The sequence below is a fragment of the Anoplopoma fimbria genome, chromosome 5 (assembly GCF_027596085.1).
Source record: "Anoplopoma fimbria isolate UVic2021 breed Golden Eagle Sablefish chromosome 5, Afim_UVic_2022, whole genome shotgun sequence".
Classification (NCBI taxonomy): domain Eukaryota; kingdom Metazoa; phylum Chordata; class Actinopteri; order Perciformes; family Anoplopomatidae; genus Anoplopoma; species Anoplopoma fimbria.
The window spans coordinates 6,760,890-6,783,982 of NC_072453.1; the positions used below are offsets into that span (position 1 = coordinate 6,760,890).

Consider the following 23,093-nt stretch of genomic DNA (forward strand, 5'->3'; position numbering starts at 1 on the left):
TTTAAATTATGTGAGTATGTTGTTGTTGTTTTTATGATAAAGTTGGTTAGAACATTTTTTTTTTTTGGTTAAATGACAAAGAAATCAGGGATCAATTTGTGTTCAGATTAATGTTATCATCAGATAAAATATAATTGAATAAATTAGTGTATATATGTGTACATCTGATCTGTTTTATAAGATTATTTTTTTTAGTTATTGTGGATTTTTTCATTTTTCTTACTTACTTACTTACTTATTTAAAATACTTGTTTGTTTTCTACTATGTACCTTGTTTGCACTATATCTATGCTGCTGTAATCCTGTCAATGTCCCCGCTGCGGGACTAATAAAGGATTATTTTATGTCTCCTTTGAAAAGGTTTATAACCGGCTACCAGGTAAATGCGCGTTTACCATCGTTTGTCCCTCAGCGGACACCATCGAGATGATATAAACATTGCCATTCTATTGGTTCCAATGCGTTCAAGGTGTTTCTGAGGAGTCTGATTATGTTTATAACATGTGGAAATGTCTGCGTTGCGTAGAGTTAAAACATGGGAAATATCTGAATCTGAGGGAAGCGACGCTGAGACAAAACTTGATTTAAAACGTGATGAGAGCAGTCACATAGTGACGGTCAGCACTGCAGAGGATCAGAGTTCAGACCACAAGTGCAAAACCTTCCCATCGTCGTCACCCATAAAAACAGAGTGCAGCCAAATCAATGCTTTGTCTCCCCCGCGACCAGATCCGCATGGCACACCGAGCCCTGCGAGAAAACGTCGCACCAAGGAGGAGATAGAGGCGGACAGACAGGTAGTAAGGGAGAAGAAGGAGGCGAGAGAGAGGCAGAGAGCAACCAGAGCCCGGGAGAAGGAGGAGAGGAGACAAGAGCAGCAGAGTAGGAAGGAGGCTGCGGAAAACCTGAAGCGTCTGCGGCCAGAGAGCTGCCTGAAGTCTCTGACTGTCTGCCTCGATCCAGGTACGCTATGCTGCCTTCAGGTGCAGTCGGATTTTTTTTCCTCCACCGACAAGATTGAGACACAGTTAGAAAAGGATTTATCTTTTTTTTTTTTTTTTTATTGATGCTACGAAATACACATACTGTAAACACATTGATTAAAGTAAAAATATTTTTATTTGATATTTAAATTTTAGGAAATATCAAAATGTATTAAAAAGTATTTTTCCATTCATTTGTTTTGGTTGAATTTGACACAGAAGTATGAAATACTTGGAAGACTCTCCGTTTTTAATGTTAATTAAATATATAAGAAAATATGTGAACACTTGAAGCAATGACAATTACGTGCAGGACAATTAATATTTTCCACCTACAAGCTTCAATGTCTGAACCAACAAGGACCCATTAAAGACACCAGGGTATTACTTCCACAAAGACAATAAGACTGGAATGCTTCATGCACATGTTTGTTCATCGAAAAAAAGCCTGTTTTTTTCTCAGCCCTTCTGCAACAGGATGGCTCAGACATCTTGCTGGACACCCTGGCGACCTTTGAGTGGAGGTTTACCATTGAGAGCCAGCAGCTCCCACACAGCATCACCTGGATCAGAGATCTACCTCAGGTTGGCACCAAAGGCTTCTCGTAAAATAAAACATATTCTGGCTGCTTTATATTTATTAATTTGCTGTATTTATACTTACTATCACATTATTACCTTTTCTACTTTCTCCAGTGGGATCATTACTGTTTTGTCTTTTGCAGGGGGAAGATGGATCGGTGGAAGAGGAGCAAGTGGCTGTGGTGCTGGGTCTGAGTGACTTTGTGGACATGGTGATCTCTGTGAAGAAGGTGAGCAACCTTTAGAAGGTTTAATAATTTAATTTTGATGCCAGTCTACATGATGGCCCTCCTAAATATTATTTTGTTGCCACTGCAGATGCTAGACAGTGATGGGGAGGAGACAGGGATGGGGTCTCTCCTCAGTCCAATATTGGAGTGTCTCAACCGTGATGCAAAGAAGGTGGTCACTCTCTTAGTGACAGACTCTCAGCCAGATTACAGGTTAGTGCACATGTCCGTGATTGTGGCCTCTGATAGGTAAATACTCTAAGTTACTTTCTTATTTACTAACTTTAAACACTTATTCTGTGTTAGCTTTCATATACACACTCTGATCTGACTTATTGGTTTACTTACCAGCAGGAACGATGCTTGTGGTGTGCATTTACTAGATGAGATGCTACAATCCAAATCGGGGATGGAGAACCTGGACGTCGAGGAGGTCAGTTTACTCTATATCTGAGGATTAGTTGATCTTACATGATCTTTTTGTAGATGTTGCCACTCACCTGTTTCAGAGGGTAACAGAGAGCGTAACACTGTACATACCAGTCCTGCACACTTAATGATTTACAATTAGTTTTAATCATTTAAGAGGGGTGTCTTTGGTAATGTCTCCATTTCTCCCCAGGTTCTTGTGTACCTACAGCTCTGCAAGAATATCACCCTGGTCTTCCTGGAAGGCTGGCAGGAGGTCACTAACCACGTATGTGCCGTCACCAAGGCCTTATCAAAGCGCCCTTTCAAGTACGCATCCACTTATGTCATTACCTTCCATTAACACACAAGGAAGAAGTTACCCGCCTAACGTAACCTCACTTTTAAGATGTCCTTCCATGTCTTTTCCAGACTGCTGACGGAGCGAGCAGAGCTGCCCTTCTGCGTGGACGGTTCATGGGCCAGTGGGGTTCGGGTGGAGAGGGACGGCTCTGGGCTGATCGAGGTCTGGAGCAGGCAGATCCAGCAGCTGAACAGAGTCAGTCCTGCTGTGGCCTCCACTGTGACTGCAGCCTACCCGTCTCCTCAGCTGCTGCTGCAGGTACACCATCTGACTGTGCTTCAGTATGGCCTTGTAGAGCTCAGTGCATAGAGAGGGTGGCCTGGATTCCCACTGTGTGTAACAATTGCTTTATTGTAAAGCAATAAAAAGCAACACAGACTATGTTGCTTTCTATTGCTATTTATATCTAGCAACCTTTCCGGATGTATAAAGAACAACCAATTTCTAATGTGTTTTTTTTTTGGGCGTACCAGAGCTTGGAGTCAGAGGAAGACAGAAAGGGGCTGTTGGCTGGTCTCTTAGTGAAAAGTGGAGGTAAAGAGAGACGAGTAGGACCGGAGATATCAGCTAGAGTTTACCGCTGCCTCACTGCCCACAATCCCCAGCTGGTCCTGGACTGATCTGACCACTTGAGAACCAGATGGACGGATGTCAGTGAGGATTAATCTGGTCTCTAATGACACTTTGTCACCACTTGGCTGCTATTGTGATAATGTTGATGTTTACAAGCTAAAAATATTCCTTTGATATCATGTTCACCTTCCAGTAAAGCACTATTTATACTCATCTGAACTTCAGAAGATTTCAGGAACAGAATATATTTAGTATAATAACAAATTATGAAACAATATTTTGTTTGTTGTAAAAATGCAAGATGTAATGTTTGAGAAACCTCGGTGAACTACTTTTTTTTGTTTACTTGTAAAATAGCCTATAAAATAAGCTGCAACAGAACCCTCATTTTGTGTTTTATTTTAGAGAATTTCCTCATTAAGAAAGGTAATAAACAAACTCTAAATAAAAAAACAAATCCTCTTGTAAAGCAAGAACACAACCATTGTTGAAAGCCAAATGTTGATTACAAAACACATTTACAAAATGCAATTTCCATAGTATCAAAAAAAGCAACTCCTTTTCCCCTGGAGTCTATTCCTGAGAAAAAGAAAAATAGATTTGCAGTGTTTCTTTTTTTTTTTTGTCAGAGCCTAATCTTGCAAACGTTATGCCTTCCAAAGACAGTGACTTGTAGATTCTTATTTTTATTAATAACCCTATGATAGAATTTGAATATATGACCCAGATGTCACTCACTACCTCCCCCTCAATCATCACCATTGTTTGAATATCACAAACTTGTATAAAAAAGAGAAGTAAGAAACCACCCAAACTGTGGATTAAGAAGTGTTGGCTTAAAAAAAAATAGATTGCTCTTATCTCCATGATTCTCAACAGGAGATGTGTTGATGGCAATGGTAGAATAGCTGTCTTCTAAATACGTAGTGACTGCTACGTCATGTCCAGCGGCATCTTTTGCATTGGTAGTCCTCCGGCTCAGAGCTGCAGCTGTCGTAGTCGCTGCTGGGGGGAGTAGGAGGGCAGCGGCAAGTGCAGGGATGAGTTTGAGGTGACATTTGACAGGGGCAGTTGTATGGGACTGTGTCGAGAAAGGGGCTGGTGCAGGGGCTCGGGGAGGCGCAGGCCCTCAGGGTGGAGGCTGGGCTCGGGGAGGCGCAGGGGCTGGAAGGCAGGCTCATCTCCTCCTCGAAATCCTCGAGCAAGTCCTCGTGCTGCTCCGAGGCTTCTGGGCTGCTGCTGAGGGTGAAGACCCAGCCTAGCTTTACGTGGAGGACGGTGCGCAGGCCCGGGGGCAGCTCTATAGCACTGAGTACGTCAGGGCAGCGGGGCAACATCTGGCGGAGCCGCGCACAGCAAAGGTACTGCAGGGAGGTGGGTGTATAGCAGGCACGGATCACCTTCATACTGCTCTTAGCTGCTGTGGAGCACACCATGGGGTAGAACTTCTTGTTCTGCAGCCTTGTGGCAGCAACACCTGAACACACCACGAGGCAGTCATGACTAAAATGCAGTTTTCTTGCTTTTTTATGTAGCTTTGAATTAAAGAAAAACACGTACCTATAGAGTGCCGATTCTTGTAGAAGGTCAGGGTACCGTGCCAGGTGTCCAGGTGCACTCCTATGATGGAGCCCTGGCCAAACCGAGAGGAGAACTTCACTTTGTCCCCTTTGTGCTGGAGGAGTCCTTTAAACAGATTTAGATAAGGAACAGGATGTGTCTTTTATTTTCTTTGGTGGAGGAAGTATGTAGAAATATATTAATAATACTACAATGTAAAAAGTCACTGGTTCCCACCCATTGGGGGTTGCCAAAGCAAGTTAATTATAGAGTTTATCAGTTGTTCTCTACTGTTTTTGTTATGCATTGAATATAATGTGAAATATCCTATAAATATGTCACTTCGTCAGTTTACTCAGTGATAGAGAAGAGGTCATTTAATAAAAAAGGTTGTGAACCACTGCTCTAAGTCATGCATTTAAAATCCTACTAATGTGAAAGTGCAGAAGTAATATCAGGGAATGGCCTTAAAGTATCAAATAGGAATAAAGGTATTCCTTAACCCCGTGTGTGTGATATATAATCATATAATACATCATTGGATCGTATGCATCATACAATGCGCGGGGCAGTGGCAAAACCCACGTGATACAGATACAGGAAACTGACTCTCAGTGGGGTGTCCCTGTTCTGAACCGTCTCTGTTGAAATGCAGATTGGTTGTTTAGTTCTTTAGTCCAGTGGTTCCCAATCGAGGGGTCGTATTTTGTTGAACTTTTCAAAATGGTAGAAAGTCTCAGTTCTGTTTCAAATATCACTGATAATTCATGGCATATTTCAAACTTGTATTCTGCCCCTTTTACCTGTGTAGGAGAGTCCCCAACTGTCTTCATCGTGGCCCAGCAGGCTGCCAAAGCTGAATTTGAACTTCTCCATATTCACCTCTGCAGTTCCAATCCCCACCATCTACACCAACAAAACAATAAAAACAGGATCAAAACATTCTATATCTTCACCAGACGAACTGATTGCAATGATCCTCAAAAGCCGAGCAGAGATTTAGAAACATCTTAAGGCCCCTGCTATAACAAGATCATTATTATACAACGGAATACTACCCACCATATCGGTTCCATAGACAGGAGAGGTCATCTTGACTTCCCAGAAGTGCTGGCCGTCTGCCAGCTCCTTGGTGCCGCGGATGGCCGCTGTGCCACAGCTATAGTCTGAGTGAAAGCACACCTTTCTGTTGTCACAGCTGAGGAAGGCTCCAGAGGACCTGGAGTGCTCGTCCCACTCCCAGTCAAAACCTGGGAACACAAACACACAGACGTCTATAGAAACTGGATAGATATGATTTCGTACTTTGTTAATTGAATTATCTGAACAGCTATTGGATGGATTGGAATATGTAGTAACATGCTCACAAATACTTTCATAACACTGTGAAAGCTGTATGTTGTGATATTAGTCGGCCCACTTCAACACGCCAAATTAACAGCATATCCTGTTTTGCTCATATTGTGTATTGATGTATTCATCAGCTTTTGCTTACCCTCGTCCTCCTCCCCACAGAGGCAGTCACTGGTGACCCCGTAGCCAGGGCTGAGCTCTTCCTGTCGGTCACACTGGCAGAAAGACTCCCCTATCACCGGCACTGTGCTGGGCAAGGCCACCACCTCAGATACGGCCTGAGGACTCTCCAGGTAATCCACCTCGGACTCCACGTCGCCGATCTGATTGATACAAACAGCATCTTGTAAGTTCATAAACGTGGCCATGGTCCAGGGCTGTTGGCTTGGTAGCAGAGAAAGTAATTAGATCCAGTGGAGAGGGCCTAAGGATTGTATTCAGCTTTTAAAAGATTCTACTAGAAGCCCTGATGCCTTTTTGTAAAGAATAACCTTTTGGTGGCGGCAAGACAGAGCAACCTGGAAGAGCCTGGACTGAATTATAATTATAATTATAAAAATGAAATCACTCAATCTTGCTAACTTGAACAAACGATAATCCAAAGAACCAAATGAGAGCCATGTTTCAAAGACTCAACGAGAGGTCCTTTTACCTAAAAGCTGTTCATGGTTCCCATTGGTTACAGAAGTCATGTGTGCCAGCAAGTAAAATTAGACCCCTTCCAAAAATACTGTGGCTCCTTTCCTTGCCTTTGAAGACCTGGCCATCTCTTACACACAGCCATTTCTGACAGGGGACAGGCCCAGTGGAAAACTACTGGTACTCATGTAGAGATATTATCCGTCATATCTGGTCATTACATATTTGTTTTGATGACACAAACTTTGGATTTCTTATCTTCTTACAAGCGGTGTTTGCAAGTGTCTCTTTATCCAGTATTACCAAAAATATATAAAATATGCATTTCCTGGTCCTTTAGGGATTACATTTTTATTCCACTCCACACCTTGCTCAACTTTTCTTTTCACCCCATAAACCTGTCTCACCTGCGTCGTTGTCTGCCCTCCCCATTCCTGCCTATCCGACGTCTGGATCACTGCCATGGCTTCTGTCTCTTGCTGTGTCTCGCTCCAGGCCACATGCCGAGCCCGGCCGTTCCTGCCTCTTCTCAGCATAGCAGCTCTGGGAACAACAGACCCAACACCTTTACAAACAGCTTGCATGGGTGCAGTAGGCCGTGTACTATGTTTTATTTATGTCAAGTAAGATCAATGTTGACCTCCTGGTTTACAGCTTATGTGTTTGTTGAGGTCAAAATGTTTTTGGACATATTACATTTAGACATATCTATTTACACATTTTTTGAAACATAGCAGGCTGTCTTCAAGGAAGAGAGACATAAATAACTCCCTATTTCAAATTGAAGAGGGCTTTCTGGGATTTAACAACAAACAGATTCAGCTGAATATGAGTTTAACTGTAAAATGAGGTCTAAACAAATGAACACATATCCTAAACCAATGATTAGAGTATATCAACTTAAACTGGTGGCATTATTTCAAGTTTGAAGATGGTAGCTTCTGCAGTTTGACTGATAAATTATACATTTGATTTTGTTTCTGTCTTGTAATTCCAATTTTTGCGAGGTTGCACGAAAAAGGTGGGAGCTCTCTGTGATTCTCAGCGTTGTTGTCCAATGTCTCACAAACTTGTTGGGCAACTGAAATAAGTTCAGTTAAAATTGTGAATAGCAAACATTCTCTTTAGGCTTTTCTCAGTACAGCACTGTGTTCACAAAACTTTACTCTCCTTACAGTCAATGTGAAGCTACAAAATATCTTTGTGTGGAGCCTACAGACTGATCTTTGTGCACTAGATCACCTATTTCTATCTGCACCATATGCCGCAGTTGGCAGCAGGAAATGTTTCCATGCACTTAATTAACCTTTAAAACCAAACCCTGTGCTCTGCCTCTGTGGCAGCTTCATTTGCAGATAGACACAGATGAGTGGCTACAATGTGTACAAATCATAAACAACATCTTCTAATATCCTTGTGCTAATATTGACTGTCCCTGCATAACTATGTTGCAACTTTAATTTATTACATAAGAAAGTAGAATGAAAGTGGATTTGCTGATTCTGTAAGAAGAATGAGACATTTTTCATAAGTGGCATATCTACTTCTGAGGAAACTTTAGGGGAAATGTAATTTAAAGCATGACACAGTGTGCCAAAGTGACAGTATAACAGAATAAACATGAAAAATGCATGTGCAATAACAATCAGGGAAGTTGATGCAATTACAAAAACAAAAACTTAATTGGCAATAAATAGTTTTTATACAGTAGGACACAAGCATAATACTTAGTTGGCTATTTTTGGTAACTTCACACTATATGCTTCCAGACGTATTGACCAAAAACATCATGTTTGCTTTAAATCTTATCTGTGTTGAACTTTCACAACCAGTAATCATTACAATCAATTGCCTCAGTTGCTGTGATTTTCTCAAATGTGTCCCTGTTCACAATTAACCAAGTTTTGATTAAATTACTTGAATAAGTAAAATAGTATTTTACTCCATAATACAAGTATCATATATTTGTTCTATATCATGGTAACGCAGTTGACACCTAAACAAGAGTCTCTCTTTACTAAATGCTGTACCTCAACCTGATTGCATACCATTGTTAATGCCACCACTGAACACAGCAGCTGGTGACTGCTTTGCAAGCAGGTGCAGGAGATAACTGCCATCATTTAGATTAGTTAGTCTGAAGCTAGTCTCACTTTAATTGGGCCTTACCCTACTTACTGTAAATGCATCATCTGGACAACCAAGACCTCAAGACAAACTACTGTAACTTTGTCAGCCATTGTTCAGTCGCAGTTGGACAGTGACATGTGTTTACATGTTTCAGGTATGAAAGTACTGAAAATCCCAACACTGCCAATGTCTTGCCCCAACTTGTCTGTTCAAGGAACAAGTAGTTCTACACTTCAGCCGATGTTTTGCTGTTTTGTTGTATCTTCATCTTAACTCAGCCAGTAAACCCAGTCAACCACAGCACAGCATGGATATCTCTATTCTAGCAGCAGTTATGCTCTTACCTTACAGTAGTCGTCCGATAAACTGTCTTGCAGTGGCTCATTTGAATGCCTGTTTGTCTCTATATCGGACTGTGTGACAAGTGGAGTTCACACTCTGCCCCACTGCGCAGCGAGCTAGACGTAAACATTACTTCACCACGCCTTATCGTGTGCTCATTGGATACGACGCGTAAGGGGAGGAGTTTATGTTAATTTATTTGGTTTTCTTTCATTTAGCGGAGTAACCATCTAATACCTTTGGACTGTTTTGCCAATGATGACAAGACACCATGTGTGACCCACATGTGTGTGTGTGCTGACTTGATAAAACAAAAGAGGGGAATGCCCGTCGAGTGCTTAAAAGCAAAAGTATGAAAGAAAACAAGAAGGACGGAAAACCACTATTCCAGGGGACAGAAATGATGATGTATTTTTTTATTAGCCATTCACCAGACTTCTATTGTAGTACAAGTATAAACTACTGCTAAATAATGTTTCCAAGCGGGGCTCACGACTCTAAAGTAGCTTCGCATATATCAAGATTATTGGACAATTAGATTATAAGATCATGCTGTATGTGCTGATACATAACTAACTATGTAAGCTGTTGGTAGAGATAGTTGTCATCTTAAAAGCCATTTAAAACACTTACACAAAAATCACGTTTTGCACAGGATTTTTCTATACATGTTGAGCGTTTGTGGTGCGAGTCACCGGGCTCTGGTGAGGTGAACGCACCATGGTGCGCATCGGCAGCCTATTGGTGGCCTTGGAAGGGGGGCGGGACTTCAGTGTAACATGCGCTTTCTGATTTGCTAGTTGACGCGTGACGATTACGGAAGTAACTGAGCCCTGTGCAGCGTGCATGAGTCAAATCCAAAATATGGAACCAAATAATGGTAGGTCTGCGTTACCTGTTACAAAGTTCAGGTTAATTGTGACTCGTCCGTTTGTAAACGAACTGTATCCTCTTTCTTCAGAGTGGCCGGCTGTCAGAAACGACTGCACTTGTGACATGTTACACATTTATAGCTTAGCTAACGGGCTAGCGGAGGCTAATTGGAAGTCGGCTTAAGTTTTAAATATTCAGCTGTGTGACAATGTTGGAGCTGACCGACAGGGTTTTTAATGTCGTCGGAGAAGATATTGTTTGTATGAAAAGATATACTATTGTTACTGACGTAGTAACTAACGTAAAACATTATTCTTAAGCAACTCTAACCCAGTTATGTTGAACTTGTGAACTCGGTTGCCCCAACTGCGACATTTCTCTCTGAGCCTTATTTCGGTTCAAAGTACCAACTCTCGTGACCGATGTGTCATAATAATCATATACAATGAAGGAATAGCCATTTGAGTATCTGCTGCATTCATGCTGAACTTACCAACTTTTTCTTTCTCCTTCCATATGAGACGGGAACTTGTCGCAGGTCAGGCATGTTGTGTTGGTCCTGTCAGGGAAGGGCGGCGTGGGCAAGAGCACCATCACCACAGAGCTAGCACTGGCTCTCAGGCATGCCGGCAAGAAGGTGAGCTCCAAGACCAGCTGAGTGTTTGTGTTACCCCTGTTAAGACAATATGTGGTTATGATGCATTGTTCAATCACATTACTCTGAACGATTTATATTAAATAGTCAAACTGTTTCTAACCATCAGTAAATTGACTGACATGAGTCTGTGTTCCTCAGGTTGGCATCCTGGACGTGGACCTGTGTGGACCCAGTATCCCCCGTATGCTCAACGTGGGCCGGCCTGACGTGCACCAGTGTGACTCAGGATGGGTGCCAGTCTACACCGATGCCAAGAAGAACCTCGCCCTTATGTCCATTGGCTTCCTGCTGGAGGACCCGGATGAAGCAGTGGTATGGAGGGGGCCCAAGAAAACAGGTTAGCTATATTATCCAAAATGTACTGGTCCAGTCCACTACCGGTCAGCGACACTATTTAGTAGACCTATAAGGTGGGCGCAGCACTTATTGTATGTGTCTATACCAGTATACTTAAAATATTATTGTATTTGACGCAATCACACACTTCTAAAGTAATTATTGTGATATTCTATTTGTCTGCTTTAACATCTATGTCTCAACACAAACCTCTGTGCTCGCTCTCTTTTTCCAAACATATCTTTTCCATCTCTTTGCGTCCTGTCCCACAGCTATGATAGCCCAGTTCGTGTCAGATGTAGCATGGGGGGAGCTGGATGTGCTGCTGGTGGACACGCCACCGGGGACATCAGACGAACATTTGGCAGTGCTGGAGAACCTCAAAAAACACAGAGTGGATGGAGCGGTCTTGGTCACCACACCTCAGGTACCCACTAGTCTTCAGGGACCTACCTGTCCATAACAGGAGGCTAACTCACACTGACAAATAACCTCACAAATTGAGTTTTGGCTGTGACCTATATACAATATATGGTCCTTCATGTGTTTTGAAGTAAGGTTAAAGAGAAACCAAACTGGCGCAGTTGTCTATGTGACCCAGATTTGCTGAGATTGAGATCCAATTACTTTCCTTTAACTGGACTCTAACCAGAAACCTTTTGTAAATTGCATGACATCCAGTGACAATTGTTCTTTTTTTTTTTTTCTTGTGTTGGCTACAGGCGGTATCCACGGGGGATGTAAGGAGAGAGATCACCTTTTGTAAAAAGACAGGTGTACGGATCCTGGGCATCATCGAGAACATGAGTGGATTTGTTTGTCCACACTGCTCAGTATGTAAACTTTCATACAATTCAGATGTGTAATACCAATACTTTCTTATTAAAATGTCTTTACAGTAATGAACGTCAAGGATATAAATGTCATCTGCAAATCAATTGCTGTTCTCCAATTTGAAACGCGTTCTCAATTAGTAAAATACATCCACTATTTATTTATTTTTTGGTCAGAGTTGATTATATCCATTTGAATAATTATTCTCTCTTTTCAGGAGTGCAGCAATATATTCTCAAAAGGTGGAGGAGAAGAGTTAGCCAAGTTGACTGGATCTACATTCCTAGGTGAGATGGGAGGGATTGATTTACATGTAATGTTGGCTTCCAGCCACATGGTGTCACAACACACCTTAACAGCACATCACTCCTCACCCTCCATTCATGATTCAGGAGGCATTTAACATGATTGCCGTGATGCTAAAATGGTCGATCCAGATTTCAAAGCAGCAGCGAATTTAAAATACCTCGGCGAGGGCTTATACATTCTCATCATTAATTCTTGATCAAATTAATAGATAATTGAATGGCTGCCCTCAGCGGTTATCCGCTTTGTGTGCAGATCAATGTCTTGAGTAATGATGCAGCTAATTCAGCTTCCCTGTGGCAGTTACACGGCAGCTGTAGTGCTGCATAGCTTTAGCCATGCGGGTATGTGATAAGTCAATGCCCCTCAACATCCACTTGATTCTCACTACTGACCCTCATTAATTAGTATGTCATTTGGAAGGGTTACCTTTCAGGCGCGAGGTTGCTGAGAAACTGCAGTGGTGCTAATAATTGGTTCAGGTGATCATCAATATGTCTTCTCTGTTTCAGGTTCTGTGCCCCTGGATCCTCTGCTCAGCACCAGTATAGAGGAGGGAAAAGACTTCATAGAGTCATTTCCAGAGAGCGCCACATTCAGTGCCATCAGCAGCATTTCTCAAACTCTGCTCGACAGCCTCCAAACAGCATGAGATGTGAATGTTTAGAATGTCTGCATTGTGTTTACATGTTGGCATATATGCTCTGTATAATGTAGAAATTGTATACATTGTGCAGATATAATTATGCTGATTTCTGTGTTGCATATTTGTCCTGTACAGTTTAACACAATTAAAACTATTTACTCATTATCTTGTTTTATACATTATATAAAATAACCATCTGCTAACAGAACAAAGGCTTTGTGTTCAGTCATCTTTCTGTGCTGCCGTTCCTGAGGCGTTAACCACAATGTGAAAATTAACAGCTCACCGCAGAGCAAAACAGGAACACACGGGTACTGTAAAACTGCAACTCAGCTTATTGTCTAGATACCATTTTATGATAAATCATGCTGCCTGTAGAAGACTTAGAATGTGTCGCTCTAAAATACACAGTACTTAATACACTTTGTGTGTGAAGCCAGTCAAAACTAAGTTGGAATCTTCTTTAATTTGATTGTGACACACATGTGGACACATCAGGATAACTTCAATATCAGTGGTAATACAGGATTGTAGATTGGCGCTTTAGTAAATGCGTCAGCAGCAGATCCATTTTCAGGAAAAACAAACTCCAGATCAAATTGAACCAGTCAGTGAAACTAGACCAAACCTGAACACTATCTCATTGGATTCTTGCTGCGTGCTACAAAAGATACTATCACGTCTTTTGTGTCATGTAAAGATTTTTTTGTTTGTTTTTGGAGGAAGTATACAACACTAAACCATCTTTTTGATCTGGATTAAGTCTCCTGAAACTAGCCTGCTCCTCAGCTTCATATCCAACAGCAACAAAACACTGAAACCCATGCAGGATCTTAATGGCTGGAATGTGGAAAAGATGAAGTACAGCCACAGATGAAGATGGGAGGGGGGGGTGAATAAGATGGAAGGAGATGAAATTTGGAAATTACACTTGTGAGACCCAACACGGGGCACACACACCTTTAATGCAAACAGCAGTACTACAGGAAAAACACTGAAGTTTGAGAATGTTTGCGTAATGATTAGAATACAGCTACACACAAAACTCCCACTTTACCAGCAACATACTAAAGGCAATCTTAATTATTAAACCAAGAGTTACATCCAGAGGAATTCCAACCACTTATCACAATTAACCCACAGTGCATTAAATCTATCTATGTAGATATTTATGTCTGTATATATGTATAATATATCCTGGGGAATTAAAGACTTTGCTGCATTAAACAGTTCAATGAACAATTTCTTATAAATAAAATCAGTGAAAAAAAAGAAAAAAAGAAGAAAATCGTAAGTCCATATACATTTCTCTTTACAAATAGATCCTCAAGATTAATGCAGAAATAGTGTCAACTCCCAGGTTGATACGGGAGGAGAGAAAGCTGTGCGGCCCTTTGGTCAGTGCTCTAAGACCAGAGGCTAAGCGGCCTCAGCTGGCCTCAAGGCCTGAAATAAGTGGAGGGAAAAAAGGAATCTTCATCATACAATTTTGAAACACACGCACACAAGACAGACAAATCACTACATTGCGCATTTACAAGTTGACTATCAAATTGGGACAACTGTACACATTGTTTGAGATAAGACCATATTTATGTAGCCATTTTAATTCATTTTTTTTCCCCTGCCTTCACTTCTTTCATCTTGAGTGGAAGAATTTTTACATTATTTTCCCCGTTTTACACTTTTTTTCTCCAGCAGCAACATAAAGGACAGATCTTGTAGTGGAGATGTTTGGGTGTTTATTTCGTGGACAGAATGAGGGCAACGATGAGCCCGTAGAGACCCAAGACCTCTGCGAAAATCAAGATGAGGATCATGCCAACAAAAAGCCTCGGCTGTTGAGCTGTTCCCCTCACGCCCGCGTCGCCCACGATGCCGATTGCGAAGCCTGCTGCCAACCCACTGAGGCCCACGCTCAGCCCAGCTCCCAGATGGAGGAAACTCCTAAACACACACACAAGTATTCGTCAGCAAAATGGACGTTGATGATCTGGATTCACAGTTTAAGCGATCGAAAACATTTAAACTTGCATGTGACTGTGTGCAACTGTGGTCAGAGCCTGTCATACAGCAGGGCAGCAGAGTAAAAGGTGTTGAAGGTTTGAGTTTGGCCCAACACTAAACCAGTCTGCTGCCTACAGCCCTAACCATATCCACTATGGCTTTTGCTTGTTTTACTGGTTATTACTTTCAAGTTTTCAAACTGTTCCAACAACAACCCTGTGATGAATGTTTATGTACACTATTTTTTTTCTAAAATGTAATTATAGTGTAAAGAGTGCACACATAAGTCATCATAGATATTTTATTAAAATAAATACCAGTAAGATTTAAAGATTAAGTCTGGTGCATCTTTATTATGCCTCTGTGCCCTTGAACTATTTGTCGTAATTCTTAAAAAAATTTCAGAACTCATATTGCTGCACAGAGAGGAAATGACCTCATTAGAGCAAGACAGAAAGTTGAACTCTGTCCTAAGCATTTGCAATATGACAAAATTAAAATTGCAGTCGGAGTCATTTAACTACACTGGCTGTGTCCATTGTAGAGTAGTAGGTTGACGGCTACACAGATTAATTTTGTTAGTAGGAAAAATATGTATTGTAAAATATATATATATATATATATATATATATATATATATATATATTTGTTTTGGTTCCCTTCAGGCTCTTCATAACAAGTGACAGAGACATATCACTACTGCCTCAGAACAGAGTAAATAAGTATTTTCCTACTCTGTGTTGTCTCTTGCAGTCTTGTGTGAGATGGGTTGACAAACTGAAAAGGAAATGTAGACAACACAAATGTATGACAATATGGCTGAACTCACTTGTAGAGGGTGACCTTCTCTGAGATGTTGTTGGCAATCAGCACTGCTACTACCAGGCCGTAGATGGCTATGATACCCGCCATGACCACTGGGATGATGGACTTCATGATGAGCTCCGGCCTCATCACTGACATGGCGGCGATCCCTGTACCGCTCTTAGCTGTGCCATAGGCTGCTCCCAGGGCTGACGGGGACGAGAGAGAGAGAGAAAAGATAATTTTATTAAATAAACAGGGCAGCGCACACACAGCAAATGACAATAGGCCAGCAGACTGACATCAGAAATCAGAGGCACCAGCTGAATAAAGAAGCAGAACTGAAATAACAGATGGATGGACAATACAACAACTGTTAGTTTCTGTTCCCCTTAAAAATCCAACATGTCTCCATCAGGGGAATTTTGCTGGTGTTTAAAAAAGGGAAAGAACCAATCGTGTTCTTGCGTCTTAAAATGTGCTCTGTCACATGTCATGTCTCATCTATTCAAACTGCTTCAGCCCCTGCCAATTTCAGAATGGACCCTGCCAGGCCGCTGCAGAGTTGTTAATCACTCTCAGAATGAAATAGCCTCATTAGGTTTAGGCACACAGGGGAACTGCTGACATCACAAGAGAAGCAGGATGCCACATCTCCAGAGAGAGCATGAGTACAGGATGGGCACCAGGGCTGTGAATAGCGTCGCTGTAATGTTACAGGAAAGCAGAGCAAAAAGCTTCATCAGCATATTAGCTCCGTCAGCCTGTGACGCTGAGGAGAAAGCATAGTGCCACCTGCGTCACACTCGCCCAAGTCTGACTGCAGGAGGAGGGTGAAAGAGAAACATCAATAATACACCCGTTCTAAAATTAGAAAAGCATATGTAACCAAATATAGAAAAGCAAACACCTATTAAGAACTGAGTATAATTTACACAAGAACAAAGAATTGAATAGCTTCCAGGTGAGATGACAGAGACAACTCGATTTTATTTATAGCATAATATCACAAATTTTCCTCAAGGGGGTTTCGATCGGTACAGCGTAAGACCCCCTGTATCCTTAGACCATTGATTCAGATAAGGAAAAAAACAGCATGTGCACAGAACAGACAAACAAGTTGTTTGCAATACTCAACACACATCTAATATATTGGTCCTTACATGCTGTGGTAGTTCTTCGATTTTCCAGCAGCAGTAAACATATTTTTAATGATATATATAGATAGATAGATAGATAGATAGATAGATAGATAGATAGATAGATAGATAGATAGATAGATAGATAGATAGATATTCATTCTAGCAGAGTTGAGGACACTTCCTATTTTCATAGATTTACAGATGTTGCTTTGATGCTAAATATAGCCATCTGCACCCTGTGGGCTCTCTATTGCATTGACTCAACATGTCAAAAAAACTGGTTGTGGGTTGTATGCTATTTGTGAACAGAGAAAAACATGTCTGCATAACTGTCATTTAATCTTATGTAACCGGGTTAAAAACATCAACTGTGTTACAAGGCAATGTCGTAAAAAAAAAGTGAGCAAAAATCCATCCCTAAATGAACGTGCCAATCTCGTCTTACCATTGCTGTATAAATAAGGACCTGGCGGAGCAGCTTTCTTGCCTTTTTGTAGCCAACATAATGATGATGAAATGTGGAAAGTCTCTGGAGATATAATCTTGGATAGCCTTGTGCATACATAGGAACCCTGCCCTGTTTTCTCATTTCTTGGGACAATGTGTTGAGCTAGCCTGGAGGTAGTTCTGGTTAACTAAAAGACTAGCTTTGAGGCCTTCTGGCAAATAGATCTAGAGGAAAAAGGAAGATAATGCAGACCAATCTTTAAATGTGCACATGGCAGCCAGCCATGGCCCCAACTACGTACAACGATTCACCACTAGACTGATGCTATCAATACAAGGTTAAATCACTCCTGCCCATCTACAGGGATGTGTTTGAGTAAAGCTGAGCACCGTTTTCTCAAACAACGACACAAGAACATTTTTTTATTTTGACTCTGTTGATGTGCCAAACTCTTTGCTGGGGGACTAAATTGTTTAAATACAACAAATCAAACACATTTATTTACAGCAGCTTGAAGAAGTACAGACAACCAAGCTCAGTCATTCAATATAAAAAACTGACCCAGATAACAGATCCGATTTAAACCTTTTTCCCCCCAAAAAACAAACCCTTGAATTTAGCAATATACAAACACTTTTATGGGGACAATATTCTGAAAACACCTATGCCATCCTCTGAAGAGACAATTCTTTTAGCCATCCATTAATAACCAGAACTACAGGTTACCATCAGTAACGTTATCCTCCGCCTCCATTCTTTCTTGATAAGCTTGGCCTCACTGAGGTGTGACAGGCGAGGGCTCATCAAGAAACACTAGAAACCTAAAATATTGCCATTGTGACCTGACTTAACGGTCCGGTGTCTGGCAGGGAGGTTCTGCAGTGCCGTGGAGGCACCACCTCTGGGTATTAATCCTAATCCCCTCAGCTTAGGTGAAGAGCTCCCCCTCCCCATTTCTTTTTTCCTCCCTGCAGTATATTTGATGAATGGGATGCCCCTGTGACGTCTTGTGATGCTACAGTAGGAGGTGCCTCCAGCTAGGGATGATCTTGCATGCAATATGCCCACGCAGTAGACAGCAGATTTGTGTGCTCTGAATAATGGGCGAATAGGGAAGTACTCTGAATTACAAAATGGTTAAGGTCATAGTAGTAAAAGCATTTCCCTGTCTTGGAAATGTGCTTGCTAGCTGCAGTGCACACGTGTGTAAAAAAAATGAGACTGCATGCAGAAATTATAAAGACTTTTTGACATTATCTATGGCATCAGAAGTTGGATGTTTGTATCATCCCATTATCACCAATTAAACCTCTCCATTGAAAAGTGTGTGTGTTGGAGAGAGATTGATCATCTGAATGTCATTTAAAGGTCAAAAATCTGAAAGCATAAAATAACTTCCTAGTTGACAAATTATGTGTTAGTGCTATGCCACTGAGAACACACATACCAACAATTGCACAGGCAATTGGAAAAGGCAGATGCTGTGGAGCAGCAAGTTATTTCGGGCTGCAAAAAGAAGCCCGAATGTATGAAACTCTATGAGAAAATTTCCCTACTTCTCAATTGATTTATTACCTCAGAAAACATTGGGAACATGAGTTTATGGTCTAAATCGCTATTTTCAGGTTTTCTTCAATACAGCATGATGTTCATTTAGTTGATTATGGTCCCTTTCAGAGTAAAATAGACCATAGAGCGGAGTACGCGTCAGTCAAGTCACTACTCAGCATTCCAAATATGGTTACTTCCATTTATCTGTTGCCAAAAAAACAACATAGCAACATCTGTAATCCAAGATGGCGACCGCAAAATCGGCAAACTCAAGGCTTCAAATGGCGGTCCGAATCTTAATGGGTGTCATCACGAAGACTAGGTCCACTTATACAGTCTATGGTGTACACCAAAGTGAGAAACACCAGCTACACTTTCCTATAAATGACTCCATAACACATGCAGATCCTCAACACTTAAGTCTGAATCATCAAGTGTCCCCATCATACCACCGATGCAACATCCCTTCTTTGTGCCAGCATGATCCCCTCCCAGTAGCTAATTCCCCAGCTGTCACTCCCTCACCACCACAGACTAGTACTACTGCTAGCCTCATGAAACACCACAGCCATGCTGCCTTTGCCCATCCCTACACATTAAACCTCATTTCCTAGTAGGGCTGACATAATAAAATCCTGTAGTTTCATCATGGGACTTTTTTACATTATCAGCTGTGATGCCCTATTGTACTGCCAATGTTAACGCCTCAAACAGCAATAATCAGGTGTTTTGTTAAAACAAACATTAATTTCACTTACTATTAAATAGGAATGTGGATGTATAAATATATAGATAGATATAAATATGTTAAGACAAACTAAAAGATGGGAACAGAATGTAAGATAACATTCTGGTGGAAAAACATCTGTGTAAATATATTTAAAGGTCTACACTATAGACATTCACTGGTGATTTCCACCAATAAAAAAAACGATGTACCATTCACCACCATAAACGAGCCAGTTTTGCCATAACGCCTGAGCTACAGCGGGTCAAGCCCTCTGCAACATGGTCAATTAGCTTGTCAATTTCTCATTGGTGCTGCACCCATCCCACCAGTCACCCTCATCACATGTAGAGCTTTGCTGTGAGCATACCACTGGCACATGATGTGGCCCTTGTCCAAGATTAACTTAAGAAAAATAATAAACTAGGAAAGGATCCATAAAACAAGTATGACCAATAATAAAACAAGCTAGTTTCAAAGTTCACTTTCTGTGCCACTTGGTACTTTCTATCCAAAACATTGATAAGAGTGGTTTTACACCATTCTTCGGTTTTTAAAATGAGCCATATTGACTTTGAACAGGTTCACTGCTAGCTTTTAACTTTTGCCTTTATAGTAACATTTCACAAGAGCGGCAGCCAGATGGTAATTCCCAGTCAGAAGTCTCGTCATGTGATTATCATGTGACCTTGTGTCATTCCCTTGAGCAATAAGGAAGTTAATCAGCTGATTCTGCTTTCTATGGTTTTCTGCGAAGGTAAAAGGCGATTTTCTAATAAAAAATAATTTGCATTAAATAAGATAATTCTAATCTATTTGACAGATTGTTGCATAATAGCAACCAGAATCGAGATGTCACTGGTTAATGTTCTCCACTACATTAAAGAACAGCTACCTTTAAATAATGTGTGAATATTATCACCCATTGCTTTTACACCCTGCATGCAGGACTGTGACGTCTGGAAGGAAATAATGGGATTTGAACCAAATTAAACATTTTCTATTAAAAAGGTTCAGAAAGCTAACAAGCAGAGGATAAATATAATATATGTTGACACCTGAGTAGATTACTGTTAACCAATGTGCAATGCCTTCATAAGACAGTTGGCATTACATTTTCACCGTTGTCCTTTGCATTTAGGTAAAAATCCCCACCAATGAAGAGTGGACCGAAATAAGCTAACGTAAGAGCTAACGTAAGCTACGTCAGTCATCGGCTAGCCTAGCTAACTAGTCCTAACTAGTCGTTATGGTCTGTGATCAAAGCATTAAGGCTGGCAGAGACAAATGCATTAACTTACTAATACTAACGAAATATTGTCAGTTTAAGACTAATCAAAGTCATTGGCTACCCGAGCTATCGATTAAGTCTCCATGAGTGACAGCTCAAGATTAGCATTGCGACGTTAGCAAGAGGCTAGCGGGCGTCTTTCACAAGTAAGCTTCAAGACACGCACCGGGGTTGACAACGCAAGGTACCCTGTTGGAAATGATGCAAATGCAAAAAAGGGGGTTAGCAGTGAATCCACAGTCAATCAGACAGCTCAAATATATTTAAAAAAAAAGGTGGTGGTCTTGTGATATTTACCGCTGAACACCATCGCAGCGGAGGCGCCCATCACCGCGAAGAACGGAGAGTATTCGGGACTTTCGGCCGACATTCTTGCTCACACGATATAAAAATAAACTTAATATGTATAAAATGAATTACTGACGTCGACTCAAAAGTCACACTGAGCGAAACCTATCGAAGGCTTGAAGCGAGAGAACAGCGGGGAGCGTCTGACAACCTAACTAGCAGTATAAACGGGGCAGTCACGACTCTTCAGATAAATACCCGGCGCAGCAGCACAAAATGGCGAAGCGGAAAATGTCACCTGACTTGGTCGTACGGGTCAAACCAATCGTCGACTGGGTGTGGGGGTGTGGGGAGGGGGGGGCGTACTAAAACAGTTCGTTAACAATACACTGTGCTACACGATGCATATATGAAACAATATATATGGATTTAAAAAATATATAAATAACTTATTCAGTACAAATAAAGTGTTTTACATTTTTTATTCTTCTCTTTTTTTTTTTAAGGGTCACCCCTATCAGGCATCCCTTTGGTGTGCTCCGCTGCAGGCTTCCCCTCTGATATCAACGCATTCACCCTTCAAAAGCAATGGGATGAAGTGATGGGGATGGGAGAGGGTGTGGAGACACTACTGGGCTGATGGGACTATGTATTTGTGTTATAATACACAACAAGGAAAGAAAATAAAGAAAAATACACATTTTATTTTAAATGTCTTATTACATTATAAATCGTACATTAATGCATTGCTCCAAGAGACCCTCGCATTTGATTGAAGTAACCTCTCCAAGAGGGCCACTGAAATTCCTAAATTGCATATGTTTAAACACATTTCTGCATTTTGCACCAGGACTCCACCATGCAGCAGAGGGTGATTTACAGTCAGCTGTGATATGCAGCAACGTGGAGCATGAGAGTGAGAGAATTTGAGGCTAAGTGTGTATGGTTGAATGTGTGTGTGTGTGTGTGTGTGTGTGTGTGTGTGTGTGTGTGTGTGTGTGTGTGTGTGTGTGTGGTGGGGGGAGGGATCCGAGAATCCCCGTCACACACTAGCTCCCAGCATGAGCAGGCTGAGAGATGCAGAAAGAGGAGGGGTAGATGGAGCTAGGACATCATGGGAGTGATGTGTGTGTGAGTCAGAGAGAGCTTGTGCAGTCCCCATGCCTCTTCCTTCCTTCATCCATCCATCCTGCTGCATTAATAACAAAAAGGTCACAATGAATGAGATTAAATTATTTTCACTTGGTTTTCTCTCTCCCCGCTGACTGACAGAACACTCACAGACCCAGGCTGTCTCTTATAGGTGGATATGTATGACGCCTTTCTATCCTTTCTATCTTATTTGACAACATGCAGCAATATAATAGCCCATGTACCTATACATTGTTGTTTCCTGTTTGCTTTGGGCGGATGGATGCAAGGATTAGAGGGTTGCTCTTGTGCTTGAGTGGCATAATCAAGGTTGTAAGAGCACAGCTTTTTTTTTTGATGGATGGTCTCTGAGATGGTGCTTTAAGGAAGGGAAACAGGGAACTATGTGAGAAATTCTCACAAGGGCATGATTCAAGATAGCATTCAGGATGCACAGCAGAGCATTTGCGACCAGTCATTCATGTACACTATACCTTTGTGCTTAGATCTAGATCCGTCATTTCCTTCATCAACAGACAGTCTGTATGTTAGAAAGGCCTAGGATCGAAAGGAAGTCAGCGGGAAATGTGAGAAATGTTTTGGAAATGGAGAAGCTGCATTTTAATTAATTAATGGAAAATCTTTGATTTCTGATGTAAAATCAGCCCTAAAGAAATAATTGAAATTGATTATTGTTATTGAAGAACATATGTTCATAAGGATTATTTGTGACATGTAATCAGAGACCTCCCTCCCTCCAATAACCAGATTCAAATATTCAGTCTGTGAGACCAAAAAATTCTCGTCGGGCCCTCCTTAGTCTGCGTCTTAATCCCCCGTCCAACGCCCCTTGTTATGTGATTGGCGTGGGCTGGTGAAGGAGAGTC

General features: G+C 41.3%; 4 protein-coding genes across 6 annotated transcripts; 2 read left to right on the top strand and 2 right to left on the bottom strand.

Annotated features, from left to right (window-relative positions):
* The first annotated feature begins 420 nt into the window (after nucleotides 1-420).
* On the top strand, nucleotides 421-3,504 carry LOC129091279 (probable crossover junction endonuclease EME2). 2 transcript variants are annotated; one of them, XM_054598844.1, is made up of 8 exons: nucleotides 421-963; nucleotides 1,447-1,568; nucleotides 1,709-1,795; nucleotides 1,884-2,008; nucleotides 2,150-2,228; nucleotides 2,418-2,533; nucleotides 2,636-2,824; nucleotides 3,031-3,504. In XM_054598844.1, exons 1-8 carry the CDS (start codon nucleotides 510-512, stop codon nucleotides 3,185-3,187), a joined length of 1,329 nt encoding a protein of 442 aa, XP_054454819.1. In that variant the 5' UTR covers nucleotides 421-509; the 3' UTR covers nucleotides 3,188-3,504. The 2 variants fall into 2 exon arrangements, with proteins under 2 accessions (XP_054454819.1, XP_054454817.1); XM_054598842.1 differs by lacking the exon at nucleotides 3,031-3,504 and having other exon boundaries at nucleotides 423-963; nucleotides 2,147-2,228; nucleotides 2,636-2,897.
* Nucleotides 3,505-3,528: 24 nt separating this feature from the next.
* Nucleotides 3,529-9,291, bottom strand: spsb3b (splA/ryanodine receptor domain and SOCS box containing 3b). Its single transcript, XM_054598845.1, has 7 exons — nucleotides 9,167-9,291; nucleotides 7,100-7,235; nucleotides 6,196-6,376; nucleotides 5,763-5,950; nucleotides 5,504-5,606; nucleotides 4,701-4,826; nucleotides 3,529-4,617 (listed from the first exon to the last, which is right to left on the bottom strand). Exons 1-7 carry the CDS (start codon nucleotides 9,205-9,207, stop codon nucleotides 4,079-4,081), a joined length of 1,314 nt encoding a protein of 437 aa, XP_054454820.1. The 5' UTR covers nucleotides 9,208-9,291; the 3' UTR covers nucleotides 3,529-4,078.
* A 690-nt stretch (nucleotides 9,292-9,981) lies between these two features.
* Nucleotides 9,982-13,019, top strand: nubp2 (nucleotide binding protein 2 (MinD homolog, E. coli)). 2 transcript variants are annotated; one of them, XM_054599162.1, is made up of 7 exons: nucleotides 9,982-10,044; nucleotides 10,559-10,674; nucleotides 10,834-11,032; nucleotides 11,304-11,458; nucleotides 11,754-11,864; nucleotides 12,083-12,152; nucleotides 12,684-13,019. In XM_054599162.1, the coding sequence occupies exons 1-7, from the start codon at nucleotides 10,011-10,013 to the stop codon at nucleotides 12,821-12,823; spliced, it is 825 nt and encodes a 274-aa protein (XP_054455137.1). In that variant the 5' UTR covers nucleotides 9,982-10,010; the 3' UTR covers nucleotides 12,824-13,019. The 2 variants fall into 2 exon arrangements, with proteins under 2 accessions (XP_054455137.1, XP_054455136.1); XM_054599161.1 differs by lacking the exon at nucleotides 9,982-10,044 and adding an exon at nucleotides 10,078-10,297.
* Nucleotides 13,020-13,734: 715 nt separating this feature from the next.
* Nucleotides 13,735-21,346, bottom strand: atp6v0cb (ATPase H+ transporting V0 subunit cb). The gene is made up of 3 exons (XM_054599219.1): nucleotides 21,085-21,346; nucleotides 15,654-15,837; nucleotides 13,735-14,764 (listed from the first exon to the last, which is right to left on the bottom strand). The coding sequence occupies exons 1-3, from the start codon at nucleotides 21,155-21,157 to the stop codon at nucleotides 14,560-14,562; spliced, it is 462 nt and encodes a 153-aa protein (XP_054455194.1). The 5' UTR covers nucleotides 21,158-21,346; the 3' UTR covers nucleotides 13,735-14,559.
* Nucleotides 21,347-23,093: the final 1,747 nt, after the last annotated feature.

Coding starts and splice junctions, on each gene's coding strand:
- LOC129091279 (XM_054598844.1), top strand. CDS start 510: ATGTCTGCGTTGCGTAGAGTTAAAACATGGGAAATATCTGAATCTGAG. Junction 1,796..1,883: donor TGGTGATCTCTGTGAAGAAG/GTGAGCAACCTT, acceptor TTGCCACTGCAG/ATGCTAGACAGTGATGGGGA. Junction 2,229..2,417: donor AGAACCTGGACGTCGAGGAG/GTCAGTTTACTC, acceptor ATTTCTCCCCAG/GTTCTTGTGTACCTACAGCT.
- spsb3b (XM_054598845.1), bottom strand. CDS start 9,207: ATGAGCCACTGCAAGACAGTTTATCGGACGACTACTGTAAG. Junction 5,607..5,762: donor CTGTCTATGGAACCGATATG/GTGGGTAGTATT, acceptor TTGTTGGTGTAG/ATGGTGGGGATTGGAACTGC. Junction 4,618..4,700: donor CAAGAATCGGCACTCTATAG/GTACGTGTTTTT, acceptor TGGTGTGTTCAG/GTGTTGCTGCCACAAGGCTG.
- nubp2 (XM_054599161.1), top strand. CDS start 10,246: ATGTTGGAGCTGACCGACAGGGTTTTTAATGTCGTCGGAGAAGATATT. Junction 10,675..10,833: donor TCAGGCATGCCGGCAAGAAG/GTGAGCTCCAAG, acceptor TGTGTTCCTCAG/GTTGGCATCCTGGACGTGGA. Junction 12,153..12,683: donor GACTGGATCTACATTCCTAG/GTGAGATGGGAG, acceptor TCTCTGTTTCAG/GTTCTGTGCCCCTGGATCCT.
- atp6v0cb (XM_054599219.1), bottom strand. CDS start 21,157: ATGTCGGCCGAAAGTCCCGAATACTCTCCGTTCTTCGCGGTGATGGGC. Junction 15,838..21,084: donor CGCTGCGATGGTGTTCAGCG/GTAAATATCACA, acceptor CGTCCCCGTCAG/CCCTGGGAGCAGCCTATGGC. Junction 14,765..15,653: donor GAGAAGGTCACCCTCTACAA/GTGAGTTCAGCC, acceptor GTGTGTGTTTAG/GAGTTTCCTCCATCTGGGAG.